The sequence below is a fragment of the Eleutherodactylus coqui genome, chromosome 5 (genome assembly GCF_035609145.1).
Source record: "Eleutherodactylus coqui strain aEleCoq1 chromosome 5, aEleCoq1.hap1, whole genome shotgun sequence".
Lineage (NCBI taxonomy): Eukaryota > Metazoa > Chordata > Amphibia > Anura > Eleutherodactylidae > Eleutherodactylus > Eleutherodactylus coqui.
The window spans coordinates 45909589-45921004 of record NC_089841.1 but is presented as its reverse complement, the minus strand read 5'-3'; the positions used below and the strand labels follow the sequence as shown (position 1 = coordinate 45921004).

The 11416-nt window shown below is 44.4% G+C and overlaps 1 protein-coding gene across 4 annotated transcripts in view; it reads right to left on the bottom strand.

The window, feature by feature from the left end:
- Positions 1 to 4858: 4858 nt before the first annotated feature.
- The window catches only part of NADK2 (NAD kinase 2, mitochondrial), a 28602-nt gene continuing 22044 nt past the window's right edge, over positions 4859 to 11416 (bottom strand). For all 4 annotated transcript variants that reach the window (XM_066602424.1, XM_066602426.1, XM_066602425.1 and 1 more), the window contains exons 10-12: positions 9761 to 9814; positions 7838 to 7961; positions 4859 to 5410 (exon numbers count right to left, since the gene is read on the bottom strand). In XM_066602424.1, the coding sequence (XP_066458521.1) occupies positions 5272 to 5410; positions 7838 to 7961; positions 9761 to 9814 (317 nt within the window). In that variant the 3' untranslated portion in view covers positions 4859 to 5271. The remainder of the gene's footprint in view (positions 5411 to 7837; positions 7962 to 9760; positions 9815 to 11416) is intronic.

Genomic DNA, 11416 nt, shown 5'->3' with positions numbered 1-11416 from the left:
TGTTTTCTTCAGTTTCATCTATATTATAGATCTCATGGACATTACAGCAGGGGATCTCTCGATTTGGAAAAACATGTCTTTCCTGCAAAAATAAGTGCTGCACCCGCCCACAAGCTCAGTGTGGTATTGTGCTTCTGTTCCACTCAAATACTTGTGGCTGAGATACAATACCAGATATAACCTGCAGAAGGAGTGGTGCTGGGTTTACAAAAAAGTATTTCTAATGTTGTTCAAGCTCCACAATGGTAAAACTGATCTGGTTTTATAATGGTGCTGAAAACAGTCAAACACGCATGTCAGTGCAGCGGTTTTATAAGCGCATGTGAGTTTTGTCGCTAATACTGCAGACCTGAGGGTTGGCGGAGCCGTCAGGGATGTAATGTCTGTAGTTGAAGTCACCAGCTCCAGGGATTGAGAAGAGCAGCTTTAATGTGTGGCGCCCCCTGCTTGTGTACTGGATGCTTCCTTTACATAGCGATGTTTTCTCTGATGCTATCTTGGGAGAGAAAACATTTGCAGCATGCTCTATCTTGTGATTTGTTGTCTTCGTAGCCCATGTTTACCTATGGAACCTCTTTGTTTATTGCATCGAACAAACTTAAGATGAGATGTGTTAACGTTAAGTCCTGAAATAACTGGGGTTAAAAAAAAAAAAGACCCTTTATACCCCCTCTGAATATATTAAGGGGTGTAGTTTTTAAAATGTGCCTATGCAATCTTGACTTGGTGTAGGAAAGTGTGTTACATTTGTACATCTAAATGGTTAAAAAAAATAGTTTTCAAATGTGCATCCAGAATAAAGTAAACAGGAATATATATCACTTGTACAGTTTACATATTTGAGATATTACAGTCAAAGTGTGAAAAATTCACATTTTCCCAATATTGGCACTTAAAATTTGATTTTTTTATTTTTTTTTAATCGGTCTATTTTTACCACCTAAATGAAGTACAATATGTGGTGAAAAAACTTGGCTGCGTCAATAAGTCGCAAACGGGCTTAGTCATTAAGGGGTTTAATGCCCATTTACATGGAATGATCGCTCAAATGATAGTTTGAGTGAGTTTTGAGCAATCATCTTTGCATAACTTGAATTAGCTACTTAAGAGTTAATGCAGGTAGAGTGGGACACCCCAGCGCAGCTGGTCTCCTGCTGAGAACTGCCAGCGGAAAGAATAATATCAGTAGCACCTGCTGAGAATCAGTGTGCAGCGCTGAGTCATCTGTGAAAGAGCAGGGCACGATAGCAGCACGTTTAGACAATGATTATCGCTCAAAATACGGCTTTTGAGTGAATTTTGAGTGATAATTGTGTCTAAATGGGACTCATTCCTGTATAAAAGCACAAACGATTACCACTAGGATGACCTGTCAGGCAGCTGTACCTGACAGATTGCACCCTGTAAAAGGGCCCTTAGAGCACTTACCTACTGGTGATAGATTTTCCTGCGAGGCGAGAGTCAGTGAAAATGGTTTTATTCTCATTTGTGATGTTTTCTTTCACTCACTCCAAGTTGCAAGAAAAGTTTCCAAGGGGGCTGGTGGTAGCAGCGCTAGCCCCACTAAAATCAATGGGAGAAGATTGCAAAAGAGCTCTAAAATACCTTATAGTGAGGAGAGAGGGGGTGGAGCTACAAGCTATCTTACATATCTCCCCATCACCTGAGAAAGACAGCCCCTAAAGACTAGGGACAGGAGCTTACTGGCAATACAATGGAGCCAACAAAAAAAAGTCAGCGAAACCTGATTTACACTTCAAAAGAAAACCAGTTAGAACCAAATCAATGCTGCAGCCTGTTTGGCTTTGTAACACCCCTTTCTGTTTCTCCTGCGAGAACTTTTGGGTCTATAAAAGCTGTGTGAATATACAATAACTGAGAATCGCATCATAACAGATATAGATGTGAAGTGATGTTCCACAAGCTTGTACCAGCCAAACCGAATATGGCACTCAGTCTATCCAAGAGCGTGATTGCACTGACATCCCACTGAGAAGGGTAAATAGACTGGCATTAAACATGCTGATGCCAATCTAACCCTCAGAAGACAAGGAGGCACTGTTAGTTTGCGCCTGAACTGCAAGCTACACTGTGTCCCCCAACCTGGAGCACTCACTTCCTATCCAAAGCAGGCAAGTTGAGAGGTGTACACTGCTGGCGTTTTCTGGAGCTGGTATCTATGGTGGAGGGGTGAGTATTCACATGTGCCTTTCACCGCTGCGTTTTGAACACTGCAGTAATTGCGGTACACCGCTCCCATTGATTTCAATGGGCCCTCGCAGACATATGATCGAACATAACGATTTTGGAGTACTGTCTGCTGCTCTATTTCACCATGTTTAGCGCACCTCATAAGTCATCACAATGATGGGGTGCACTAAAACCCGCTGTTGGACGCAATAAAGATAAAAGTAAAATCACGGGAAACAGCCATGATTTGCCAACCACATGTGTGAGAGTGGCCGTAAAAAGGAAAGGGAACTGAATGTCCAGTCACCTCTCCACCACTGGGGGCACCAGCAAGACTGTACAACTCCCAAAAGGGTCAACTGCACAACAGTGACAAACTTTTAATGGTCACTAACTTTTCAACAACTTCTACTTAATAACAAGCAAATCAATTTATTGACCCCAAATGTTTGTGCGCTGAAAAATCCCTTGAAAGTGCTGTCCACTAGGGGTCTCCCTTCCTTGGAACTTGCTGGGCGCTGCCTGCTGACAAGTGATGCCAGTCTCTAGTAAGGTTCCTTTTACACAGAGCAATTTATCATTTGGTTGAACAAACGATGACAGAGTCCGCTCGGGCCGCTCGTTTATACAGGCAGATAAATTGTTCAGTTATACCAGTGAATGCGAATGGCTAAACGATCGCCGTTTAGACGTAACAATGTGTAAACGAACAAGGATTTTTTTTTTGCCTGCATAAAATGGACAAAGGAGAAGCGAATTCGCATTTGTCATTCAAGTTCGCATGATCCAATGATATATATATTTTTTAACAATAACTGTTCCGTGTAAAAGGGCCTAAAACACAAACCAAACTGATAACTAAAGGTAAAGCATGACTCATGCTGCCCACAGAAGTTTATGGAGAAGAAAAACACCAAACAGACATGCCTGGACCCAAAAGTAAGTTATCATTCACTATGTAAGGCCTCTGGAACACTTCCTGTGTGTACAATGTTATAGTAATAATAGATCTCACATCAGCCTATATTAGAATATCTTCCTCTTTAGTGGATAACCAGCAGCTTAATGGTTAACTCAGTTTGTGGTGTACACTGGTAAATAGATGCAGGCTCATTCCCCCTATATCCTGTCATGGCTTAGGAATGTCTAAAGGCCCATTTACAGCAGCAGATGATGGCTCAAACGACAGTTTAAGTGACAGCTTTGAGTGATCATTTTGTATAAAGTATTAAGTAGCTACTTAATAGCAATTAAGTGTACAAATGAAGCCTTAGCTGAAAGCAGTTAATAGCCCGAGGGCTCTTATCTGCGCTCAAATCCTTTGTTCTCCACGGGAAAACAATTCTATCAGCACTAACCGTGGAGAACTGCTGATAAGGCTGACGGACGTTTTTTTAGGTTGGACTAAATTTAACAATCAGCCAGCAGCGCACAATGGGCGCACATTTACACACATCGATTATCACTTAAACGATCGCCGATTAGAGATTTTTTAGCGATCGGCTGGTGCAAATGGGCCTTAACTCTCCATGCATATAGAAACTGCTAGAACAGTGTATACAGGACTAAGTTTCTATTCCTGGGAATTGGGTGTTTGGAATGGCACTCCTTGAGGCGTTAACATATGTTAAACCATTAGCACCTAGAGCCAATCATGAGTTCCTATGATTATAGGGGGCATGTATTTCTGATCATATGTAAGAGAACTTATATACACATTGTCTGCTTTGCAATAAACTCAGAAAAGTTTCCACTGTCGGATGATACAGACTGTCATGTGTCAGTGATTCGTGTACACGACTTCTCTTATGATTTGGACCAGGCAATGAAACACAATGAAATCCCTCTGATGATTTTCCTAACCGCAACTTGCATCAGCCAGCATGTGGATGCCTACCTGCCTGTGGACTGTCCAATTTACATTAACGTGTCCTATTTCTAGTCTATGATACAGACAAAAATAGGATATGTAATGTTTTTTTTCACATAGCCGCATATGGTATAATGGGTTGTGTGCAGTCCGTGAATTAACAGACAGCACACGACCACAAACTAAGCTAGTGTGCCAGAGGCCTTGAAGCTATTGTAAAACACATCTACACTGCTCAGTACTTCCCTGGTGTCTTCCATCATGCTATAGCTGGGTGTGTTAAAGGGGTTGTCTCGCGGCAGCAAGTGGGTCTATACACTTCTGTATGGCCATATTAATGCACTTTGTAATATACATTGTGCATTAAATATGAGCCATACAGAAGTTATTCACTTACCTTCCCTGTGCTGGCGTCCCCGTCTCCATGGTGCCGTCTAACTTCAGCGTCTAATCGCCCGATTAGACGCGCTTGCACAGATGGGCCTTTTCCCTTTGGCTCGGTTCGGCAGCAGCGGCATTCTGGCTCCGCCCCCTTGTACGCATCATCTCGTAGCTCCGCCCCCGTCACGATCAGGAGGCTGGAATCGGCACATACAGAAGTGCATAACCCCACTTGCTGCCGCGGGACAACCCCTTTAAGGACATGGAGCAGAATCTGCCCTTTCCGCCATGTATGGGAGGCAAAACAGCGAGCAGCTCAGAGAGCTGAACATTAAAGCTGGAGCCGACTGAGAAAAAGGGTGCTGAGAGGAGGATACAAGTCGTGTAAAGTCATATGAAGACAACACAACCGGACCATTCACTTTCAAGTTATATATTTAGTTCCAAAAGCAGGAATCGGGCAGCCACCAAAAACATTTGGTTCAACGGCCGCAAATTCCACAATTAATTGTTGTGCTAAAAAAAAAAAAAAAAAAAAAAAAAATCAAAGTGTAAAGAAAGCTAAAAACAGCTGGTGCATCGAAAACTATCAAAATTGCATCCCTCGTGGCAATAATAGATCGCGGTTATTATTTTTACAAATGTACAACAGTCCGCTGACTTGAGGCGGCAGCAGACGTGTAGGATTGGCAGCAGCTCTCCATGTAACAGACATCAGTTCCATCTTCCATGGTTGCAGGGATCCCACAATCCGCCTTACACATTACCGGGGTGTCCTGAGGTTAGCAGGGATGGGTGTAGAGGTCTTATGGCCGAGCGTTCCTCAGTGCTCACCCCTCCAGAAGAACGGTGCACAGAGCGTCCTCGCCATCCATGGATATTGTCACTATCGCTCCGTCATTGAACTCAAAAGAGGTCCCACCGTCCACCACCATACAGGCGTCCCAACACCGTGACCGCACACACACCCTGCAAAGCAAGAGCAGGACATTGTACGAATTACATATAGTGCTCCCATAGAGAACGTACTGTGAGCAGCAGCCGTGTCTAATACGGTCACAGCAGGGTAAACGCGGGGATGCGGCACAGAGGATTAGGCATGGCAGCAAACGGCTTTTAAAAACACATTTCTGTGATATTTTTTTCTTGCACTCGTTATGCAGCTGTCCCTCCAGTGTATATAAGTCCACTAGTGATAGTTATTACACTGTCAAACTCTCTCCTTAGTTAGTCATGTGATCTCAGTTATTACTCTGTCAAACTCTCTCCTTAGTTGGTCATGTGATCTCCGTTCTGATCAGCTCAGATCTACTTGGGTTATGTATTCATGTTTCTCAGTCTGTGTGATTCTGTTGCATGAATCCTACTGCAGACACTGCCTAGAGGGGACACAAACACTTGTCACAGCTACTAATGATGATCACACAAATATTGATCATAGCTCATCCTCCTGACTGTATACTTATGCTCTGTAGCTTATTTAGGTTGTATATTATAGAAGGTAATTATAATTAAACTGTTCCTCCCAGCAGGCAGACATGGTACAACAACCTGTATCAAATGCTGTGCTGATGCATCATGGGATTGATTTAAAGCAAAAGCAAAATTTTTACCATCAAGATCATATCACATCTTGTATCCAAGCTAGAGGTAGTACAACAGGGTACCAGAGCCTCCATGCCCACCCGTATCACATCTTGTATCCAAGCTAGAGGCGGTACAACAGGGTACTAGAGCCTCCATGCCTGCCTGTATCACATCTCATATCCAAGCTAGAGGCGGTACAACAAGGTACTAGAGCCTCTATGCCTGCCAGTATCACATCTTGTATCCAAGCTAGAAGCGGTAAAACCGGGTACTAGAGCCTCCATGCCTGCCAGTATCACATCTTGTATCCAAGCTAGAAGCGGTAAAACCGGGTACTAGAGCCTCCATGCCTGGCTGTATCACATCTTGTATCCAAGCTAGAGGCAGTACAACAGAGTACTAGAGCCTCCATGCTCACCCGTATCACATCTTATATACAAGCTAAAGGTGGTACAACAGTCTACTAGAGCCTCCATGCCCAACTGTATCACATCTTGTATCCAAGCTAAAGGCGATACAACAGGGTACTAGAGCCCCCATGCCCGCCCGTATCACATCTCATATCCAAGCTAGAGGCGGTACAACAGGGTACTAGAGCCTCCATGTCCCCCTGTATCACATCTGTATCCAAGCTAGAGGCAGTACAACAGGGTACTAGAGCCTCCATGTCCGCCAGTATATCTGTATCCAAGCTAGAGGCAGTACAACATGGTACTAGAGACTCCATGCCTGCCAGTATCACATCTTGTATCCAAGCTGGAGACGATACAACAGGGTACTAGAGCCTCCATGCCCACCGTATCACATCTTATATACAAGCTAGAGGTGGTACAACAGTCTACTAGAGCCTCCATCCCCAACTGTATCACATCTTGTATCTAAGCTAGAGGCGGTACAACAGGGTACTAGAGCCTCCATTCCCAACTGTATCACATCTCATATCCAAGCTAGAGGTGGTACAACAGGGTACTAGAGCCTCCATGCCCCCGTATCACATCTTGTATCCAAGCTAGAGGCGGTACAACAGGGTACTAGAGTCTCCCTACAAGTGTTCAGTTCTCCACAATAAATGATGCTTTTTGCTCTGATATGTAACCACTTACTTATATCATTGTTACAATCGCACAGAGAAGGTTTCATCCATCCGACAACTTCTAGGGGAGGGATTGTTGTTTTTTTTTACAAGTGTATGTAATAAAATGTTCTGCAGCTTTTTAATCCCCTATTTTGCCATATTATTTTTTTTTCTGTATAGGTCTCAACCCATACTTACCCGTCCTCTGCCCTGGCGTCCAGAGCAGCAATGTGCAGCTCTCCCAGTCTTTGCTGTAGAATGGCTACCACCTGGCCACTGCAGCCAATCAGAGACTGCAGCAGTCACGTGCCAGTCTCCTGGCATCATGGCTCCCACCATCTTAGCAGTTGAGCAGTGATGCCAGGAGAATGGTAGGTGACAGATCAGGTGGTATCCGTTGCACAACAGGGGATGGCAGGAGAACGGCGCTGCAGTGTTGGATCGCCAGGGCAGAGGACATGTCAGTACACATGCTTTAGTTGCTTTAACATAGTTGAGACTACAAAAAAAAACAAACACACACAGGTGCGTCAACCAGACAACTACTTTAGTACCTCGTCATTCACGATCTCTGCTTGCAACCAGTGAATGGAAACAATGTTTACAAGTCATTGGCTGCCGACTCACAGGTCTCCCACAGATTAAACAGATTTATCACAGCTGCAGACAGATTTTTAGCCTCTGATCAGGATGATTTCAATCGCCCCCTACAGTCAGATATGAATCAAACTTACTTGGAGACAAAACCTCGCTGGCGGCTATTGGAAAATACTCTATTAGCAATGGGTTCCCGTACACTGAAAAACATTCTCTGGTCTTCGGGGCTGAATATTAGCGAGTCGTTGTATTCATTTGTCACTTTGAAGAAAAAAAAAAAAAAACAGAAAAGGTAATATTTAGTTTTCACAACTGTAATCGCACTGCAATTCACTAGGAGATAGCTACTACCCACCATTATAGGAGGAGAAGTAAAAAAGAAACCTACCCGCTGGGCCACCCTATAGAAGAACGATTTCCGTATTTTTCAGATTATAAGGCCTCATGCCCACCGCCGGGTCGGATTCCGACTGCGAGATTTCACAGCAGAATCAGACCCTGTGCCCCAGCAGTGGCCCCAGCATTCCTGTCACTTACTCTTCTCTGCGGATGTGCCGGCTGGCGCGCAGCTGCACATGTGCATTGTAGACAATGACGAGCCATCGCGCTGGTGATAACGTGGATACCCCGCGACTCGCACCCGTCTGGGAGAGGCTCGCAGTAGAATAGGACAAGCTGTGATTTTCCCCCGCGAGTGGAAAAATCGCAGTTGATTTCCGCTAGTGGGCATGGAAAATCGTTTTCTGTATCATGTCCTATGGGTAGTATTTGCTGCAGGATCTGGAGGCGAATGCTCGATTCATATCACGCAGTGCACATACGGCTGTGGGCATTCAGCCCTAGATGCACCCAGGTTTAGAAGACAAAGAAAGAAAAATATTCCCCATTAATTAAAACTTCCCTGGTGGGCTAAAGAAGTAGAGGGTTTAGTTTTAAGTGGATGTGGATAGCCGCAGTGGTCCCTAATAGTAATCGTGCCCTCTGTACCTCCGGGTTGGCACCTCACCAGTAAGTACTTTACTTGCACTCCGCAGCGCTGATTCTGGCCATTGATCATCAAACACTCTGACCCCTGACCTCTACCCTCCCAGGACCTGTGATACTGCACTTTCTGTAGGAAGTGCAGACGCCTGAGAGAAGGGTCAGAGGTCAAAGTCTGACCGGAGCTACTGAAAGAGGTAAAATACTTCCTGTAGGTCCTAATAATCAGGTACAGTGCAAAAAAGTTGTGCCTGACCATCATGGAAGCGGTCAGAGGATCTGGTGTTTGCAGACCCTCCTGACATCGGGCCAAAAGATGCACACACTTTTAGCAAGATTTTTCCTTAGGGACTATCAGTATGTAGACAGAAGCACCATATTTTTCACTAAGTAGGACCATCCAACTCTGATACTCAGTTTTGTACAATCGAATCTGCTTAGCTCCTTGCGCTCTACATGAGCACACTGACAACTCACCCCCACTGGACACAGGTCTAACTAAACCATGGCTACCTCCCTCCAAAAACAGCCACGTGTCCAGTGGAGATGAGACACACACTGAACGACCCCTTTATTAGAGCCTCGTCCCTTCATGATTGGCATTTTCACTGCTAACAATGTGAGGTTTTTCTCGTGTAACAATGTGGAGAATATACAGAGAATAGTGCGATTGGGGAAAACCATCCAGCGTAAGTGAACTGGTCACTGAAAGGGGTCAGAGGAGGATGTCAGGAATCGTTCTGATGAACAGGAGTTGCAGTTAAGAGCAGCCGAATACAACACTGGAGCTCCAACTAATGTGTCCGAATGCACAACTCGCTATTCCTCATTACGGATGGGCTATAACAGCAGACGACCAGTTCCAGCACCATTGTGTCTAAGAAACAGAAAGACGAGACTCTGGGGGGCAAAAGAGCACAAAAATTGTATCACTGAGCAGCAGAAAAACATCTCCTGTCAGATTGATTCTGAAGGTCAAAGGAGTCCAATGCTCTACTAGATGGGGGCTAATAGAGGGCCGTTCAGTGTGTTTACACAGTATACTACCTACACAATGCAGTTCTCAGCGTCACCCTCACCTCTCTCCACGAAGTCACGGTCCAGGCTCAGATTCACAATCTTGTTTCGTTTTACTGAAAAGAGGAAAAAATAAAAGTTGATGTTTGGTACACTCACACTAGATGGATGATACTGAAATTAAGGGGATTTTTTGCTGCGGTATTAAAAAAATACATTATTTTCTGATGCCCTCGTCTGATCGCCATAACTTTTTGCCCACATAAAGGGTTGCGTGAGGACTTTTTTGTGGGACGACCTAAAGACTTTTTCATTGCGGTTTATTAAAAAAATTTTTCCTGGAGACGGAGGAGACAAAAAGCACATTTCAGGCATTGCGTGTTTTGGTCTGCTGCACTGTGCCCGATAAATACTGTGCTTTGATAAGATTGGACTTTTACGGATGCAGCACTACCAAATGGTTATTTCATGTAATTTTCACTTACCTTTACTCATTTTCTTTAGTCGCCACAGAGAACTGAAACTTTCGATCATTTGATCGCTTATACCATATACTGCAATACTCCAGTATTGCAATATATGATATTTCTGCTTGTATTCCATTAAAATAGACCACAGGCCTGTATTAACCCCTTGAGTGGCGGGTTTCCTACCACCCTGTCGTGCCCACCAGGGCAGGTTTTTTAAAATGGTCTAATCATTGAATTTCAACTAGTTTTGCAGTTGCGTCTCAAGAGCCATAACTTTTTCATTTTTCCATTGACATGGCCATATGAGGGCTTGTTTTTTGCGGGACAAGTTGTGATTTTTTAAAGAGGGGGGAGAAAAAAAAGAAATGGGGAAAAAAGAAAAAAAGGGGCCATGTCATTAAGGGGTTAAATAATGTATTAACTTCCTTCTCTGGGTCATTACGACGCACACGGATACCACATGTGTGATTGTAGTTTTGACTTTTTACAAAGTAAAGGGAGACAAGTGTCTTTATTTTTTTAATAATTTAGTTACTTTTTTTTTTTTCTTCTTCCAATTTTTTTTTTTTTTGTCCCTTTAGGGGACTTCCACAGGGACCCATCAGGACCCCTGATCACATTCCGGGGGTCCGATGGTGACAGCCCTTTACATGCTGCAGTGACAACCCTTTACATGCTGCAGTCACATAGACTGCAGCATGTAAAGGGTTAACACAGCAGAGATCGGAGGTTTTCTCTGATCTCTGCTGTAAGAGCAGGTACCTAGCTGTCCTCTGACAGCTAACAACCAGCTCTCCCTGCCACAGGGACCATCGGCTTGCTTCTGACAAGCCGATGGTCTCTATGGCAACTTGTAAACAAAGCAGGACATTGCCGACATGTCGGCAATATCTTCTGCTGGTTTTTCAAAGCCCTTGCTTTGTTCTCTCTGGGTCTGTGCAGGCAGAGCACACTGTCACAGCTTGTGGCATTGTGCTCTGCAGCTCCCATAGTGATACATAGCCCGGAAATCTTCCGGGCTATGTTACTATGAGCAGTGGAGCTCGTCCCCGGAAATTTTCCGGGCGTGCCACTCAAGGGGTTAATAGGTAGAAATACACAGCAGCCCTAGGGACGTTCAGAAGGCCCTGGGCTGTCCTGACAGCAGAACAGATCCCATTTAACACCCACGATCGCTGTGGTACCGGCCACGTGTGGAGCAGCATTGGCTCCCAATCATACTCAATACAAAACCCGGCTCTGGGGTAC